This window comes from Pelodiscus sinensis, chromosome 1 (assembly GCF_052426305.1).
Source record: "Pelodiscus sinensis isolate ZL-2025 chromosome 1, ASM5242630v1, whole genome shotgun sequence".
Taxonomy (NCBI): Eukaryota; Metazoa; Chordata; order Testudines; family Trionychidae; genus Pelodiscus; species Pelodiscus sinensis.
In genome coordinates, this window is record NC_143052.1 from 316,143,707 (window position 1) to 316,164,307 (window position 20,601).

Sequence of the window (20,601 nt, forward strand, 5' to 3'; positions counted from 1 at the left end):
CATGATAGCCCCAAATGGATGCTTTTTTCCCCAACAGCATAACAGTATTTTTCACTTCCAACAGTAAACAGTTGCATAATATTGCCATGCTCTGCTGCATACACAGGAGATCAGAACTCACGTGAGGTTTCAGTTTTCATAGCTCTCTCTACAAAGGTAATACTTATCCAACAGGAATTTATAAGATGTTGACTAAAATATTTGTGAGGAAAATGATCAGCATAACTAGCATTTGTAAAGTTCTTGAATACTGCTGTCATGGGCAGCTTTGCCTTGGCTTTTGGCTGTGTGCTTCCTTCAGCTATATTTCATGTAGCTGAGAAAATACCATATTTTCCATTTCCTATTTCTGATGCCTGGTTGTCAATATTTGGAAAGTAAATAGTGCTTGTATTGCTTTGTCAAGTAAAGATCTATTCAAAGGTGAGCAGCAGGTTTTAAAAGTGCAAACAAAGCTGCAGTCTGGGAACAGTACTCAGTACCAAATGTCTGAGTCAGCTGCAGTGTTCTCCTTCGGTTTTTTTGAATCAACTTGATCTAGTGTACTTAGTGAATTTGAGAGAAAAGTGTCTATTTGTCAGTTACACTGTGGGTAGAAATGACTCTCTCATGCATTTATCCATCACATTGCTTCTTACAATTGCATGTACTCATTTAAGTGATAGGTATTTTCATTTTTAAGAAAAACAAAGCCAAAGCTCTTAAAAGTGTTGCCTTTGGGCAGCACAGTTAGTGAGCTTATGAGTATGTGAAAATGTTCTCATCACAATCTCCATTACTTTCCTCAGGCTAAAAATTAAATAGTGGCTCCAAATTTTAACTGCAACGCTAAATCTTTAAATTGTCAAAAATGGTTGTAGTATAGTTCTAAAATGACAACCATATACAATGCATGCACCACTTCAAAAGTGCCATGCTGAAATATTTAGGTAGCCATGAGGGACCCATAATTTGGAAGATACAATATATTAGTATTTTTTTTATAACTGCACTGGTCATTATAGCTGATGGTCTGCACACACTTCTATTGTAAAAAGATTAATTAACTGAAATTTGTCACATGCAAACATTTTATTCAAATTGAACGTTTTAAACAATAAAACACAAACCATAAAATATAAAGAGAACAAAATAACTACAGGTTGTACCTCCCTAAACCTGGACTTTTTGATTCGGCAACATCTGAACAGGGAGGTCTGGTAGCGAGGCAGGAGTGAGATGGGGGGAACTGGCAACTCAGAGAAGTTTCGCCCTTAACCTGTTATTAGTGAGATTCTATCCATAGGAACAGTTATTGATGGGAAACATATTCCTGGAAGAGGCCTCAAGATAGAAAAAGAGTTGGATACATACAAATTGACACAAGACATAACTGTCACAATGATGCAGCTACCTTAGCACAGACACTACAACTCAGAAAGCACGAACAGACAAGCCACACAGTTTGGAGATCTTTGCTGACATTTGATAGAAATATGTACTTGAATTGTTAGATGTAAATTGCATCTAGTTCAAATTAGGGATGTTAGCTATCATGTAACTGAATTGTTGTGTAACCACATGAAATTTTAGCAGTTACATGACTATTTGATAGTCCCCAGGGATGGGGCTGGCAGCCAGTGTGTTCTCGGCCCCACCCCCAGGGATAGTGTTGCCAGGTGTCTGGTATTCAACCGGACAGTATGGTTTTTGCGCCCTCTGTCCAGAAAAAAAACCTCAGAAAATACTGGACATGTGCAATGGTCGGGGGTGGGGGAATAATGGTTTTGTTTGTTCTTCTGTTTAATCAACTGAATGCATGCCTAAATATAAGAAAAATCAAGTTACATTAGAATACAGTAGAGAGTAGAAATTTAAGGCACTGGCTTTTTAAAAAGTCATTTATTAGATTTTACAGGGCCTCGATCTGGTTGAATTTGAAAATTTGTCCTACTGCCTACTTTTAAATTTAAAACTAAATTTTATAAATGCTATTTTGAAATGCCACTGTATTTAAATGCCAATGTATTTATTTTATTTTTACAAAATTGTTATAGGCAACACACAATATTGAAAGTTAAGAACCTGATACTACCAACACGTAAGAAAGTACATGACATTACTCACATTATTAGCTCTGTTGTCCTTCAGTGTTAACAATGAGCACATAAGCATTTGCTATATCAGGCCCTAAAAGTGCGTATTTATTTTTAAAAAAAGATTGACAAAATCTTTATTTAAACTATATTAGCCAGGTTATTAACTTGGTTATACATGTGCCAATTTTTTTTCAAAAGCAGGATCCTAAAGTTAAGATTCTAAACCCAATCAACCAACCAATTTATATGTCGTATTGTAAATCAATATTGACACCAGTTCTGGTGTCCAGTAATGGAGAAATGTTTGTTTTATTCTGTGGGCAAAGTGTATGGATGTGTGTAATATAAAGAAGTAATATAATTATCTACTAAAAGAAGGCAATGTAAGTATTATAAAGACTTTGAAAGGACCATAGGTATCATTGCATAGGTACAACAGGCTTGAATCACAAGAGCCAGAGGTTTTTATTTACTATAATATCTTTGCCCACTATGGATTTGGGCTCTTACAGTTAGCTTGGATAAATATATAGCAGAGAGGACAGCAACAATTAAAATACCCATTCTTCAGAGCTGCCAAACATGCTTTTTCCATGTTTTACAAAAAGAAAAATCAAACTTGAAAGAGCATTCCAATGACAGCTGCCCATGTCTTAAGTGTAAGAAAGTATCATCTGATATCAAATAAGTGTATTCAGAGAAAATAAACACTGTGGGTAGGTTCTGGACTAACAAGTCAATGGAGAGACCATGATGGTTTAAATAATATTGATGGCCTTCAATCCATCTAATCATCTTCATATTTTTCTAAGATATTCTGACATCTCTTCTCTTGTAGTTTGTCCTCTAAATTTAAGACAGTGGATGAATTGGTCCTCTTGTATTATCTTCAGATATTGGCTTAAGTAGTGAATTGGTTGGTTAAAACTTTTTCAGTGGTATCTGCCAGAGAGGCTGGTGGTTTGTAGCTTAGTATCTAGTGAACACTCATAGGAAAGTGGGGTGCCATTGCAGCTGAACCTTGGTCTTAAAGAAGAAGACAGTGTAAGGGGCTCGAAAAATCAAGTCATGCAGCTTGGAGAGCCTCTTAGCCAATGTAATTGCCACCAGGAAGGCCATCTTCCAAGATGGGTGCAGAAGGGAGCACGTGGACATGAGTTCAAAGAGAGGTCCAGTAAGTCTGGGGAGAACCAGAATAAGGTCCCACTGGGGAATAGGAGGCAGTAAATATAGGAAGAGCCACTCAAGACCCCTCAGGAACCGGACAGTCATGTGATGAGAAAACATAGACTGGCCTTGTATTGAAATCAAATAAGTGTATTTGGTATACTCAGGACCGGTACTCACTGGTGTTAGGAGGGGTGCCTGAGCCAGAGTCACAAAGGCCTGATCTGTGACCAGACTAAAGGAACATGCAGTGCTGGGAGACCAGGAACAAAGCGTAACGTTGGTTCAGCAGTATGCACTGGCTACGGATGCCGATGCCCAGGACATGGAGGAACAGCAAGAACAGTTCCCTGGATAAGGTCAACTCAATGACTGGCCAACTCGCAGTGACAGAGAGAGTGGCCGCAGGAGTAGTACCAACCTCCCGAAGAGCAGTGCCACGAACCCTTGCGCTCCTAACAGACTTGTGGTGGGGAAACTGGTACTGGGGAGTGGTGCTGGGGTGACAGCGATTTATCCCTCAAATGGCTATGGTGAGTACCGGTCCTGAGTATACCATCTATGCAGTGGAAGGGGACATGCTTCTGGAGAACTGCACCTAAGTCCCACAGAGCCTTTCTTCAAATCTTCTATAGCCCTGAATCTTTCAAGCAACTGAATTGGACTATATGCTCTGCAGCCCTCACCACATGGAGGTAAGGTTGTAGACACAAGAACAGCCATACTGGATCAGACCAAAAGTCCATATAGCCCAGTATCCTGTCTTCTGACAGTGACCAATGCTGGATGTTCAAGAGAGACTGAACAGAACAGGTAACCAAGTGATCCATCCTCTATTGTCCATTTCCAGCTAATAGAGGCTAGGGACACCATTCTTGCCCTTCCTGGCTAACAGTCATTGATGGACCTATCCTACATAAATATATCTAGCGCTTTTTTGAACCCTGTTATAGACTTGGACTTCACAACATCCTTTGGCAAGGAGTTCCACAGGTTGACTGTGCGCTGTGTGAATAAGTACTTCCTTTTGTTTGTTTTAAACCTGCTACCTATTAATTTAATTTAGTGACCCCTAGTTCTTGGGAGGTAGCGATGTCTCTGCAGAGACTGAGGTGGTGCCACGATAGGTTTCCCTTTATGGCACAGTCCCACAATTACAGATGTGGATGGCACCGGCATCAACACTATGTCCTGAGCTGTGTAAGGCCTTCAGCATCAATGGCACCTGGAGCTGTTTGATGCCACTCTGGGAGGAAGCAGTGCAGCATGAAGAGGAACATCACTCCAAAGAGAACTTAGAGGTAATCTGGCTGCAGCAGAAGCATCAGCTATGATCAGCATCTTGGCCTTATTCCTTTTGGGCCCCGGAGATCTGCCCAGGATAGGTTTACGTGGTGCTGGGGAATGGTGCTGAGTGTCCAATGGTAACAGCGGAGTGCTGCATACCAATGCACTTGTTCTTCGTGCAGAGCCCGACTGGTCACACACTGGAGCTATAGTGAATTCCATTTAGAGAGCTTTGAGACAAATGTTCCTCTACTTTTTGGTGTGAAGCTTAAACGATTTGCAAATGTGGCACTTACCAATAATGTGTTTCTCTCCTAAGTATCAGAAACAGTTGTAGTGGAGGTTGCTAGCTGGCATGGGCCAACGGCAACTGTGACACGACGAAGCCCGGGGACCAGGGCATGGCCCAACCCAAGGCTAAGTCCCAATGGAACCTAACACTATCTAACTGATAACAGTAAATTAACTAACAATAAGAACTATTAACAGGGAAAACAGAGTCCAACGAACTGGAAAAAGGGAGCGACAGCTGACGCTGAGGTGAGAAAGTTCCAAGCACCATTACTGGTGGCAAGAAGGAACTGACGGTGGAAAGGGACTGGATGCACCCTATATAGCACAGCATGTTTGTGCCACTCCAGGGGTCACTTGAAAAGTTTTCCCTATGGTTACTGCTGGTAGCAGGGCCAGGTAATGGTTAGAGTGAGGCTGGGTGGTGCTCCCTCTCCTAGGGTGTGGTGGCCCCGCGGTTTTGGGACCACTGATCTAGACAGAGGAATTGTAGCAAAGTCATCCAAAATTCCACACTACAAAACATCCCAGCCTCTCTACATCTTGAAGTCTGTAAAAAACAGAATCTAGCCCTACAATTATCACAAGAGTCTTCTCCATGCTATAAAAATCCATAAAAGATAATGCAAGCATCCAACTTTTTGGTGCAGCAGCTCACTGAAAAAAAAACCCCAAAAAAACCCCACACTTATTTTAATCAAATTGGATTCATTCAAATTTGATTCATTTCACAAAAGTGGTTAAGTCAGCAACTGAACATAGCAATGACTACATATCTGAATTTATATAAAGAGTTAAGTGTCTATTAAAAATGGAAGACCAGGTTCTCAGTTGCTTCCAAGGAATGCCTAGTAGGGAAATGAGGCTTGTAAAAAGTTTGCCAGTATTGCTCCCCTCAAATAGCTTTAGTGCTGTGGCAGTAAGCTGATCAAGAATAAAGATTCTGCTCCTGGCATGTAAGGGCCATTTTGGGTTCCAAGAATTGCTGTCAGGGATTCTTATGGCACAGGGATCCTTTGACCAATGCTCTCTTTTCAAGTGCTGGGGAAGGACCCTATACCATCTGAGAAGTCCCATACACAGAAGTAATCTTTAAAACTGGTTCAGTGATCATTAGGGCAACTTGCATCACCAGATGAACACAAAGCTGTCACAGAGCAGTTAAGGATTTGGCTCTAACAAGTAATGAGAGAACAACGAGCAAAAACTATTATGCCAGACTTTCAAAACCAGTAGCTGTTTTTGCTAAAAAGTACACATCTAAACAGTTCTTTAACTATGTAAAATTAAATTTTACTCAAAAGGTGATATATTTCAAAAGTGTTTGATCTCTTTTAGTTAGAGTATTAGAATACTGATTGCTTGTTATGTTAACTTGAACAAAAACAGTATTTGCCATCTGGCTCTTTTATAGTAAGACGCACTGTCGTGTTTTTCAGCTGTATCACCTGGAAAGAATTAGGAGAAAACTAAACAGATGTGCAAGTTGGCCAAAAAAATTAAAAGATGAGCTGATAGGAAATACCAGTGGCCAGAGTTTTGGGGGGAGGAAAAGTAGCAACTTCCATTGACATGTTGATTACTTAAATCAACTGAATTTTGTCTACACTTTAATTACATTTGAGAACAAGCTCTGTTTACTAAGTAACTTCTACTATGCAATTAATACAAATTAGATGCCTCAAGCCCCGTAGTTATATCAAGTTTTATCATTAAGCTAACAATTACTATCCTGAAATTATTACTATGTTGAACTTGCTTTTCCTAAATAATGTGGTACAATTGGTTAACTGCGCTCTGATTGCCATATGCACACACAAAGTATGGCCACCAGGATTTCTGATGTTTCTCATCCCAGTATCTTCAATACTTCTGTTCTCCACTTCTCCCTTTTCAGTAAACAAGGCCTGCTGCCCCCTACCTCAGCTAAGAGTATTTTTGTATCTACAGTTACAGGTGAAGATGGGTGTGTGAACTATGCAGACATGTTCTTCTATGGGCATATCATTCAAATTCTGAAGACTACAGTCTCAGGAATTACTGTTAAGATCTAGTTCAATATCCTATTTGTGATAAGATCCAGTACCAGCAATTTCAGAGGAAAGGTGCGCCTCATTGTAAAATAACCTACCCAATAGGATACATTTCTTACTAATCCGATGCATTAGTGTTTGACTTTTAACCTGAAGCATGAGGGACTAATACCCCAGGTATTTTACCTATCATAGGTAACTTTGGATAGTGCAATTATACATAGAAATGGTGCTGGCTTCAGTGATACAGTTGACATTCAATAAAGGAAGAATTTCTTTTACCAGGTTAGAATTTACTGTCTTTCACTGTTTCCTTGTTCTTGTATTACGTTGCTGCCCATAAATCTAGCTGTGGTTGCCCATAAACCTAGCTTTTTTAGGTCCCTCTAAACTAAAGTTCCTGACAGCTTTTTTGGATTCCACATCATGATAATAACTTCATGTAATTTATCAAATGTGCCCCCTCATTGTTTGCTTTTCCAGTGGAGAGAATTTAATAGCCAAAGTAGAGAGATCTGCATAATTAATGTATGGTTGCAATTACAGATTATGCAAATCTCTGCTCTGATTGGCTAATGGCCCTTTGTGTACAGGTGTTTGCATACTGTATTGATGAAAAATAAACAAACTGCAATTATACAAATGAAAACCAATGTACTGTTATAGATGTGTAATCATACAGTACACCAGTGATCTAATTGGACAAGATAATGCAATTTCCATATAATAGATAAGATAACATATCAGTAATTCAATGCCTCATTGCCACATACCTCATTGCCACATTGCTGCCATCAATAACTATTGGCCTCAGGTTATCTCCATCTTCAGTCACATCCTCCTGAAGTGGAGACTCAGACCTCTGAGACTCTATGGAAGAGGCTTCACGCATTACATTAGTGTTAATATTATTTACAGTCTGGTCAGTTTCAGTTTTATTTCCAAGTTTTACAAGCTCTCCCAAAATATCATTGATTAAAGCATCAGTGCCAAGCTTATTTAGCACAAGTTGAACCTGTTCTTCAGAGTAACCTAGCTTAAGTGCAAACTCCAGTTTGGTTTGATATTCCTTCACCACATCAGGGGGCTTCTTTGCTTCCTTAGATATGATCTGAGCCTCCTCTATCTTAAGGTCATGTAAAATTTCATTACGTTTTAGAACATGAGGGTCTAAGCAGGGAGACCTGCACAGTTGTCGGTGAGTCTTAGGTAGTAAATGTGATTCTGCTGTAATGTTATTCAGTCTTTCTGACTCATTATCAGAATTTGTGCTCTCTTCTGAATCACAACTGGAGCTTTCAGTCTCCTCAGATACCTCCTTATTTGCATCTTCCTTCCTAGAGTTGACTTTATCCATTGTTGGTTTCTCCACCATTGACCAAGGTCCAACTGCATTTATTTGTGTGTCAGCACGCTGCACATAAAGATGGCTTAGGTCATGCCCCAGGTGATCCTTCAAGCCCATGAAGCTGCTGCATGTACTCGACTCCACTTTGCTGTTTTTCCTGTATTCCTGAATATAAAGTGTCCTGTATTCCTATAGAAGAAATAAAAGTGTTGTAACTAGTTAGCACTTTTATTGTGTTTTCTTGATTTTTCATTTGACGCGCTGGCTTCATTGCTAACCTAAAAATACCTTCACATTCAAGGAAATTCCCTTTTCACTTAAAGTTGGGCTACATTTGTAAACAATCTGGACAAACTTGCTGCATGTAAACACACTTCTTCAAACAGAGAACTTTCCAATAAAATCAATCCTGTTTGATTAACTATACTCTGTTCAGTTTTCATAAAACATTTATATTTCTAAACTAATGAATACATTAAAAAAATAGATTTTCTATAAACTGGTTTTCCTTAAAAGCTGTTTGAAAATAAAAGAACTGTGTAAGTCAGGAAACTAGCCACTAAAAATGTTAACTTGGACAGGAGTCTTTTGTTCAGTTTTAAGTAACAGTGATATTCTGCCATTGGATATGTCTTCAATGTAGAGCAAACAAACCCCCAAAATGTGGCAGTCAGTCTCAGACTCTGGGTCAGCTGACTTGCATAGGCCCTATGGGACTAAAAATAGTAGTGTAAATATTCCTGCTCAGGTTGGAGCCCAGTCTCTGAAACCATGCAAAGAGAATGGATCTCAGAGTTCATGATCCAGTCTATGCAGGAGTATCTATATTATTTTTATCCCCATACTGTGGGCCCAAGGCAGATGACTTGAGGTCTGAGATGGGCTTCTGTGTGTTTATTTTCCAGTGTGGACACACCCTCAAATATAATATTACTAAATAGTGTAATGAATAAGAAATGTAGCTATAAACCATATTATCACAATCATATAAAGACAGGATTGGAAGGAACCTAAGAAAGTCATCTAGTCTAGCCTCCTTCACTAAGGCAGAGCCAAGAACATCTACACCATCCTCTGGTATTTGTCTGACCTCTTCTTAAAAGTCCCCAATGACAGGGATTCCACCACCTCCATTGGAAGCCTATTCTAGAATTTAACTACCCTTATAATTAGAAAGATTTCCTTAATAACAAATCTCATTTGCTTCAGATCAAGCCCATTATTTCTTGCCCTACCTTCAGTGGACATGGAGAACAATTGACCACCATTGTCTTTATGACATCTTTCAATATCTTTGATCACTTATCAAGATCCTTTCTCAGTCTTCTTTTCTCAACATTAACATAACCAATTTTTTTAACCTCTCCTCATACGTTGTTTTTCAATTTAAAAAAAATAATTTTAGTTGTTTTCCTTTGAACTCACTGTAATGTGTCCACATCTTTCTTCAGTGTGGTGCCTAGAACTGGACACAATACTCTAACTGAGACCTCACCGTGCCAAGGGAAGTGGCGTAATAATTTCAACGTTTTATGTACAAGCACTCCTTTTAATACACACCAGAATGACATTTCCTTTTTTTTTTTTGCAACTGCTTCTCATTGTTGGCTCTCATTCAATTTGTGATTCACTGTAATTCCCAAATCCTCTTCTGAAGTATTATAGTATTGAGTTATTCCCCATCTTATAGTTGTGCATTTAATTTTTCCTTAAGTGTAGTACTTAGCATTTGTTTCTACTTGAATTTAGCATGTTGCTTTCAGACGAATTCTCCAATTTGTCAAGGTCATTTTGAATTCTAATTCTAATTCCAACGTGCTAGCAACACCTTCCATCTTGGTGTTACATAGCTTGTAGATAGATAATTATTCCTTCCACTCCACCATCAAAACATTAATGAGAATACTGAATTGTATTAGAGCCAGGAAAGACTCCCATGAAATCCCACTAGATACTCTCCCACCTCCCCTCCATTTGACAGCAAACAATTGCTCTGATTACTGTCTTACATCCAGTATTGTAGCCACCCTATTGTCATTTTATATTGACCACATTTTCCCAATTTGCTTATAAATCTGTTATGTGGAAATGTGTTAAAGTCTTACTAAAAATCAAGATTTATAAAGTCTATAGCTTCTTTTCTATGCACTTGGCCAGTAATGCCGTCAAAAGAAGGAAATTAGGTTGGTTTGGCATGATTTATCCTTGACAAATCCATGTTGGTTATCACATATAAACTAAATATTCTCTAGGTGCTTATAAATTGTTTAATAATTTCTAACTTTACAGATATCAAAGTTAAGCTAACTGGTCTGTAGGTCCTTGGCTCCCCCTCCCCCCCCCCCCCCCCCCCCCAGTATATTTCACTAATTAGGCAAATATGCTTAAGAAGCTTGTCACGGGACATTCCATATGTGTTATAAAAATATGCTTATGAATATAAATGGCATAAATGGAATATGCTTTATGCAAAATACCTCATGTAAGGTATCACTGGAACGTTATAATCTACCAAACAGGACTTTCCATTTGTATGCCTGCATCATTTCTGTATTTGAAATTAGAAATAGGAAGTATAAACCAGTGTTGCTAATCTAGCCATACTAAGTGAGGGCCATTACTAGAACTCAAGGAACTTAATGCAAATATATCTTTTTTGAGATGAGACGACCACATCTTACACAGTATTCAAGATGTGGGCATACCATGGTGACCCCTAGTTCTTACATAGAGGCAATAAGATATTCAGTGTCTTGTTCTCCATCTCTTTTTTGTGGAAGAAAACATTGTCCTCACTCTGAGTTTGTAAGCAACAAGTAGCCAGAGGCAGTTTTATTACGAGCTGCAGCAAGGGAAAAACTGGTTCGGACAGGGGGGGAGTCCCCCCCCCCCACCGAGGCAGATCTTCGAATGCAAGCAATTATGAAGCAGTTTATATACTGTCTATTAAATATAATAACAATAACAATTAGTCTCCTTCCCATTACAAACACCAATGGCTAACAGTTATTTAGTTCCACCCAGATGCTCCTTATCTCAAGGTCCCTACCAGAGTCAGCATTCTATCCTTATCTCCGTATAGAGGCGAGAGGCGAAGGCAGCGTCTAATTACAAATCTCGCGTTGTCAGGCCACAGACTTAGCCTGACTCTTGCTCTCTTGTTAACAAGACCAAGATGGCTGCACACAAATTCCCTTATTCCCTTTTCCTGCCTCCACATTTTTAATAATTCCTAATATTTTATTTGCTTTTTTGACTGCCACTGCACATTGAGTGGATATTTTCAGACAACTATCCACAATGACTCCAAGATCTCTCTCGAGTAGTTGTAGCTAAATTAGTCCCCATCATATTGCATGTATAGTTGGGATTATTTTTTTCAATGTGCATTACTTGACATTTATCATCATTACATTTCATTTGCCATTTTGTTGCCCAATCACTTGGCTTGGTGAAATCTTTTTGAAGCTCTTCAATCAGAGTAACTCTAAGGGTGAGATATTATATGTAACCAGTTTCTTAGTGTATTAAGTTTAGCTTGTATATTCTGTTTAATAACCTACATTGTTCTGTCTGCTATCTATTATGATTGCTTAAATACTACATTTCATACTTAATAAAATCTCTTATTTATAAATAAATCCAATGTAAGAAATTGTTATGGGGGTGGGATGGGGTGTGGGAGGAATCTGTGCATCTCTCTCTTTACCGTGAGAAAGAAGCCAAACATGATCTTAACTTGTATAAAACTTTATACAGAGTAAAATGAATTTATTTAGGGTACAGGTCCCATTGAGGCTCTGCACTTAGATGCAGAGGCAAGTTCTTTTGGCTGAGCATTCCAAGAGCTGATATGGACTCCGTATCATTATTATACTGCAAAGGGTTGCGATCCTACCCCTTTCAGTGAGGGAGGAGGCCAAAGAGCTTGGCTCAGCAGGACAGAGTTATCGAGTGCCCAGGAGTACAGGAAGGTAGGCTCAGTGGTATTTCAGCCCATCAAGTGGTGGTCACGAAGGGGTGTCTCAGTCACAAAGCAATTTTATGAAAATGGGTTAATTTTAGAGAAATGGGTCCTATGAAACAAGAGTATTTGTTCAGACAGGTAATCATCCCTACACATTTCTAAATTGCTTTATAAAGTCCAAGCCAAATCAAGAACCACTTTGAAAATTCTCAAAGTAGTTTTGTTTTAGTCAGAAGTTCAAGACTTGTAATAACTATGGGATGATGCAACGTTTACTGAAGTAAATGAAAGCAATCCAGTAAAGCACTTAAATATTAATTTCAACAACAGTACTAGTCATTTGCTTAAGCTTAGGCATGTGCATAAGTACATCACTGAATCAGCACCTAAATGTAGAGATGGGAAAGTATATGGTATAAAGCAAGTTATAATTTTCTGTGCCTCATAAAAGCTCCACCCACCCAAGTTTACTGGAGAAGTTCAGATTGTTGTAATTTAACATTTTTTCAAATATCATTTCTTCCAAAAAGTTACCTTAATAATTTGTTGAAAAAGGACCTATTACTTCCTTTACTGGTTCTCTTCAATGAGAATTCTGGCATGAAGCAGAACTGTTCCTATTATTAAAAAGTAAAATACCTATTTCTTTCTCATTGTTAAAAGTGGGCTGCATTGCTCATGTTACAGGACTAACACTAAAATAACAACAGGTATTTGATAAAGGTGAAACAGAAAATTAACAACAGCTCTTCTAGTTCATGTAGGGCAAAAATTAAGCAATACACACATACAAAAGGCAGTGCTTGAATGTCATGTATAGGGTAGCCACAAACCAGATTATTGAAGTCACACAGAAATAAATCATTGTATCAAAAGTAACCCCATTTTCTCCACTCTATTAATTATTCATAGTTAAAATTTACCCAAGATACAAAATTTCTTCCATGTGAATAAATAATCCCCATCCCCATAAACAAATAGTATATACTGTATTTAAAAGTAATGAGTCACTTGCATAGTCTATTTCCATTTAATGGAAAAATAAAGTATGCAGTGTATATATATGAGAACTCATGAAGACTTCTCTCAAGACAAATGTGAGCTAAGTGAAAATGCCATTAATGATTTAATATAAGATTGTAAATGCACTGTTAGGATATCTCCACAGCAGTATTTAGAAAATAGCTGTATTTACTTTAAAAAAAAAAAAAAAAGTCCTACTTGATAACTTACCATTTTTGGTTTGAAGCCAAAGAAAATGTTTCAAAACAGTTTAATCTAGTTTATACTGGCAAAGGTTAAAATAATACATTTTTCAGTAGAGACCTGATTTAGTTAAAAGGCTGTGATACTATCTCTTATGAGTCAACGTTCATTTTCTTTATAAGGATCTTTATGAGTTCAAGCAATACTACAGATTAAATACAAAGGGAATTTAGGAAATGAACCTTTACACTTGGTGATTTATTAACTACTGTAATACACTGGATAGCCTAGTGCCAGTAACAAATCACAACAGTATCTCAATAAAAGGATACAGTTAAAAACTGGCACTGTGGCCTTCATAGAACTGACACCGAAAAGTATCTTAAACAAGAAAAACCTATTGGAAGCTATGCTGCCTAGCAACCAGTCTTTAGTTGCTAGGAAGCACTCCTTTAACATGCCATCATGAATGCTAGCACAGTGAAGGAATAATTTGGTATGAACAAAAGCCTATGAAAAAGACTGGGACTTAAGTGCGTCTGGTTTACCCTCTGAGAACAATGCAGCTGCCAAACCAATCTGGACGCTCCGACATCATTGTTCCATAAACCCCACAATCTGCTCTGACTGGAGGAAGTATATTTAATGGGCAACATTTTTAAGCTGGACTGAAAAGTTGGGTCAGCTCATGTATTGCCCTAATAGAATACACCAAGATAATGGGTCACTGCCCAAATTCATGTACTGCGAAATGCCATTTTAGCAGTGAACTAAAAGAAATACTTTTCTTTTGGACAGTATCTTGAGATGCATTTAAATTGGTTAAAATTCACATACAGTTATTTCTGGCTGTCATATTCTAATTGTTTCTCATTAAAATTTTATAATAACTATAAACATCATATTCTTTCACAATGACATCTCAAAGAACCTCAGTTATTGCTTTGTGTGAGTAACCTCTTCTGCAAAGATTATTTAGAGAGATACTATAGCAGTTGAAGCTTTTAAAGCCAACACAAATAGAATTTAAATGACTAGGCATACTATTGATATTTTAACTATTGGTTTAATTTAAAAAGTCCATTACAATCACAAAGAATAAGGATTTTGAAATACTACCTTTAAGTTTGCATAAGCAGCATACTACTCCTACTGTCAGGCTTGCATATAAGTTCTATGCGTCTTTAGACAAATTCTTCAGCATCTGTAATAGACAGCAAATAAATTGCTGCAATACCTCCTTAGGACTTTGTACTGGGAGCTTCCAGTACAGTCTATGCAGCATTGATTAGAACTATGAAAATTAAAGATCACAATTAAATACTACTCGAATTTATTATTTTACTTTGAGCTAGAGAGTCAAGAGAGGAATGCCAGTAACTCTGCCTGTGCACGCTAACTTACATTATTTTTGATTATTTCAGTAAAATTAATACACCTGTTGACAACATAATGAAGCCTACAAGAACTGAAGAGAATGAATTTGTTCAAACAGTAACAAAAATGTAAAAGCTCTCTGCGTGTCCTTTATTTACAATAAAACTCTTATACTGAGAACATGGTTTTCTAAAATAACTTTATAGATACCAACCACATAATCTAGATGGGAATATCTGCCATGCACTATTTTGAGTGCCTTATACATGTGTGCATATATAATAAATAACAATAAAAAGTGTATCAACACAAATGAGTGGCCAAAGATATATACCTATTAACTAAATTATATTCTTAATTTTATATACTTTCAATATAACAGCTAATAGTTTTTTAATTTATAAAAATTTGAAATATAAAATAGATAATCTCCAGTAGCTATTGTGTGGTAAATGATCCAATCATTACACTGAATAAAAAAAGGATTCTAAATTTATGAACTATATGTACTTACACTCTTTATACCATAAAGATAGCAAACCATGCCCCTCCACCCCAAAGCTATAAAACCAAATGCAGCTTCATATTTTAGACAGGCTCCATTACTACAGGATTACTATAATCACCAAACACACATTTATCAAACATTTGTTAAGTCAGAGATTTATATTTAACACTATTGAGGAATACGATGCCATTGTTACAGAATTGCATCCTTTTTCCATCTACTGTTCTTCAAATTCAGTAGCACAACTATTTTCTAACTACTAACATTAATTTATTTTGAACTAGACATTTATATTGTTCAAGAGGTCAAGTGCAAATAGATCATCTAAACTTTTAATATTATGAAAGTTGTCCAATTTCAGCTGAAATTCGTAAGAGTGGTTTAAAGTAAATTTACATGGCAGAAAAAGCAAGTAATGAAATAGTGTGATGTGACACATTTTTTATAATAGTAATTGCTTGTGTTCTTAAAAGAGCTCCCAAGTTTTTAAAGACAAATCCTGCAACAATGAACTAGAGTGATTGTTTTTAAACACAATATTTAAATTATTCCTAGATCTTCTACAGCAAGCAGTAAATATTTAATCCACAGCTTGTTTTAAAAAACCCACAACTTTACACAGACTACCAATATAGAAACAAATGTCCTAGTTTCCCAAATGGCAAAGATATTGCAACAATGCAAATAAAATAATGAATATGTAATAAATACCTCCCGCAGTAGTTTCTGTATGTTTAATTACCATTGTATTTCAGGGAGTACTGTTGTCTGCATCACTCTATCTAACAAAGGAAGGATGTCCCATTGAACAGATTGGTTAATGCTCTGGGGCAACAGATGTCTACTAGAACTGCAGGAGACCAGCAACTGGTGGCCTGCCCATCTTCGGAAAACTTTCAATAGACTTATGCATATGTTCACACAATAGGGCATGTGGTAGAAATGCAAACCTCTTTTTAACCCTTTTATGTGCCCTTTCCCCCTCCCAACTGGTATATGAAGGTCTTTGTAGTGTTTTTTCTTTAGAGAATCCTTGGAGCACACTGGTTCATGGAGTGTACATTGTATGTATTCTTCAACCTAATATCTGAACCCAAAATATAAAACAAAATAGATTAAAAAGTCCATAAAACTGTGTTGGCTAATTTTATAAAACCTAAAAATTACTTTGAAATCACAGAGGCTTTGACTTGATCAGGTTACCACCTGAGAGTAGCCCCAAAGAACTAATGTTATATCCTTCCTTTTAAATCCAGACATTGTCCCAAAGTTATGTTCCTCAGCAAAATGTTTAAAATTTCACCATAATTTAGTAAAATGGGCAAATTCACAAAATACTTTTTGCCAAAAGAAAAATGACTATAGCATATTTGCATGTGATAAAACATAGAAACTCAAGCTCAAGTTACTCAAATCTAGAGTGCTGAAGAGTTCTGTCATTTCCAACCCTAGCAATACATTATTGATGCTCCTTTAAGTTCCTTCCAGAATGTATCAAATTAAATATCCCCCCTTCATGCAATTATTTTTCAGATGTCAATTCTTTTTTTCCCCAGACACCCCAAATTTGGAAATTTTGTGATGTGTATGGCTATTTATTTTGTTTAGAATGCAAACTGACATATGGAAGTGTGAGAATGGTGAAACTTTTCAATCCCTGCAGAGAGTAATCCAAATACTTACATTAGCTGGAATACACAGAGACAGTGGTTTCTTGTAGCAGTTCCAGAAGCAACTCCTTAACACAATTTCAGCTGCAGACTTCCAGGCAAGCAAGCAGAACAATGAATGGTTGAACAGATGGAATGGCAGTGTCTTTGCTTAACCTATTACTGAGTGGAACAACAGCCAATCATAGGCCAGAGAATTTACAATTAGTTGACCAGGCAGATGCAAGGCAACCTCCCCACCCTGCATCAGGTTTGTAGGTTTCTAAGATAAGCAAGTTGATGTCATTCTCAGGGTCTGCCCCAGGCAGCATGTGTATTAAGGAGGGGTGTGCAGTAACAATAGCCCATACAAAGGAGACTAGCAGGCAGCTGCTGTATGAGCGCCAGAGTCATTAGGGAGCAGGCTGCCAACAAGAAACACCTGGCTTGGGCAGACTTCAGCTTTTCCTCATTGTTTCTAATGCATGAAACAAAGAAAGGAATAATTTTTAAGTAGTAAAAATTATAAGTTTCTATAAAAACCAAAACCTAAAGGATATAGCGTAGTCTATTACAAAAATTTGTAGTTGTTGCTGGGAAAGTCACAGCAGTGATTGTGTATATTCTCATTTTCCTGTTAGTAAAATAAATCATCATTGATCTATTGCAACAGGAGGTCTGCTAAGGAGCCAATATAAATACATTCAAATACGTAAATATATTCAAAAGCACTCTATGAATTTCCTGAAACTTTACTTTTATTTATGAACCAGTAAGCCTAAAGAACTTCTTATGCACAAATAAAACCGAATACAATGTTTAAAGTATTTCAGTGGAAAAACTTTTGATAAATGATTAAACTGTAAAAATATAAATTCTAATTTTCAAATGTGGGATTTTTTCTAACTAATGACATTAGAACATTAATAAACTTACAGAAAGGAAAGAGGGACTGTGATAGCACCACCACAATAATAAATTTACTTATTGCAATCACCAATGTTCATGTGTTTGTAAGAAAAAAAAATTGCTCTACAGATTTACACTTGAAGCAGAAATCTCCCTGGTTTCCTATAGTTTGTACAGATGATGAAATATATAAATAAATGTTTTGGAAAAAGTCAGTAGGAAAGTAGGTTTTAGAATTTTTCTTCCTTCTTGTGGAGACAGAATGTTTCTAAGCTAAAAGAAAACGTCCTAAACAAATGTATATTAAAGGACCTACAATTTACTGCATTTAGCAACACGACAACAGCTACATGCTACCTTGGAGGCAAAGGAAACCTTTCTGCACACACCCCAAACTGACCATCTTGGACCTCTAGTTATTGTCAGAAAGGCCAAAAATATGTACAAAGTAGGGATGTTTAATTACATTAAACCAGTCATCGACTACTCAATTAATATATATGGGGGGAAACTGCAGAGCCTAGTGGGGTTAACTCCCATCCCTGGGAGCTAACTCTGCTGCAGCTCTGCCTTTTAAATGTATTAAGAGCTGCTAGGCTCTTAATACATTTAAAAGGCAGAAGCATATTGGGGGGACCGGGCATGAACTAGGAATCAGCAGATTTCCAGCTTGTACCTGGTCCCCACACTATGCCTCTGCCTTTCCTGCCCCTCCTTCCCCCCCCCCAGAGATGGTGCTGGGGGGAAACCAGCTTTTAAGGCTCAGACACTAGTATATTAAACAACTTTCAGTTCTATTCAATGCACAGATAAGCAATACTGAAAAATCAAGCAGAAGCATCTGTTTGTCCATTCTCACAGGCAGAGGAAATCTATTTGAGGCCACTTGCTGTGGTTGATAGAGATCCCATAATATAAATATGCTCTTGTTAGTATAGTTAATTTATTTATGCAAGTTGTATTTGAAGTTTAAATTGTTTCAGGAAAACAAATGAATCCACACAGCCTCACACTATAAGAAAAAAGTTTACCAGATGCCCAGCTTTAAGGATATAAACCAAGTATTATCAAGTGCAAAATTGAACACTGTACGCATTTCTGCACCTAAACCTTCTGGGAACAGCAGCAGATGAATTTACAAAACTGCAAACCAAAAATCCCACAATCTCTTCACACTGTCCATTAAACACCCACTATCATTACTGTTTTGAAGTTTATAATTCTGAGGTAGGAGAAACCTTCTCACTAATTCCTGCCACTGTGAACACAAAGAATGAGAGAAAGCTACCGAAATGCACAGCAGGAAACCTGGTCTCCAGCACTGGATTAAGCTTCTTTGCAAATAGCAAATGAAGGCAGTGATCTGAAAAAGCTAATCAGTCCCTGCTGTGGTATTTAGACTACCTCAGTTGCTGGTATTGGATAATGTTAAGCATATTAAAACATCTGTAGAAGAAACAGGAGCAAGTCTGGTTTACCTAGTCATAGGCACTGACCTTAAATGCAAGCAGCGTCACTTTGCTAGCCATTAGTTCTATCACTGTCAGAGATGCAACAGACCCTATATGTACATGGTGGCATAAATGCTCATTTTGGCAAAAGGAACATAAGATTTAATCAAAGTGCAGGTATGATGTAAGATTTATTGTTCTACACACACAATGCAGATTAGTGCAGGTGGATGACCCAACTTCAATATTAACCTAATATTTAAAGTATCAGAAGTCACCCCTTCACTATTTTTGTGCATAAAAAAACCTTTCCCAATCCCATGCCTTTTTGAAACAAAGGCAACTACTTTAAGTAACTTTTGCTTCATCTCCACGTCAGATTCCACATTACTGGAAAATAGCATTGTGCAACTTTGAGAACGATCAAGACCAAATTAGGTTTTTAAGAGGATATCAAATAGACCTGTAGGCTGAGACTATGTCTACACTACAGAGTTTTTCTGGGCTACCTCTGGTATCCCTGAAAAACTCTGCCACGTCCAGGGAATGCATACTTTTTTCGGAACAGTTTCCAAAAAAGCGGGTGTGTTTTTTTCGGAAACCTTGTATTCCTCATTTTATGAGGAATAAGGGATCTTCCAAAAGAGGAAGTTTTCCCTACATTTGGCCCCATGTAGACAGACTAAATGTCAGAAAAGCCTCTTCCCCCCCCCCAAAAGAGTGGAAAAAGGTAAACAAATTGTGATTCACAATTTGCATATCTTTTTCTGGAAAAAGAACACAGTGTAGACATGGCCTGTATTTTGAGTAAGCCAGTGTAAACTAATTTTTCAAACCAGTCTCGACAATTTTCTCTCCTGAATAATTTTCTCAAAACTTTCTTAAAATAAATTGGAAATTCTCAAGATTTAAGAGATGTCAGAACCATTTTATCAAATCATACTCACACTGACATAAGGACATTCATATTAGGATTTTAATCAGTACATTAGATTTCCTACTGGGAACAACAAGGGCAACAAAGAAACCTTAGCAGGAAACAATGAAGATCTGTGTCACATCTGTGACAGGCTATAATGGCATTACTAGAAAGTACACACAGCAGAAGAACAAAGAAAGCTCTACTTCTGCTACTAAAACCTTCAGATACAGCAAACTGACCGGGCTAACCACTTCCCACTGCTATATTTAAAATACAATATGGAAAATTAATTGAGTATAGCTAGTCATTGAAATGCAGCATGCATAGTGGTTCCTCAGACTTCTAGCATCTTGCCCATCTGGAGAGGCCAGTGATTCTATTTTTTTGCTCTTTACAAAGACCAGAAAT

General features: G+C 37.4%; 1 protein-coding gene across 7 annotated transcripts in view; it reads right to left on the bottom strand.

The window, feature by feature from the left end:
• The window catches only part of ZC3H12C (zinc finger CCCH-type containing 12C), a 78,222-nt gene that overhangs the window by 29,814 nt on the left and 27,807 nt on the right, over positions 1–20,601 (bottom strand). For 2 of the 7 annotated variants that reach the window (XM_089775634.1, XM_089775637.1), the window contains exon 3: positions 7,630–8,393. In XM_089775634.1, coding sequence (XP_089631760.1) covers positions 7,630–8,321 — 692 coding nt within the window. In that variant the 5' untranslated portion in view covers positions 8,322–8,393. Of the gene's footprint in view, positions 1–7,629; positions 8,394–12,705; positions 12,789–14,496; positions 14,582–16,945; positions 17,095–20,601 lie in introns of all 7 variants that reach the window. The other 5 variants (XM_089775635.1, XM_089775632.1, XM_089775633.1 and 2 more) reach the window with 5 other exon arrangements.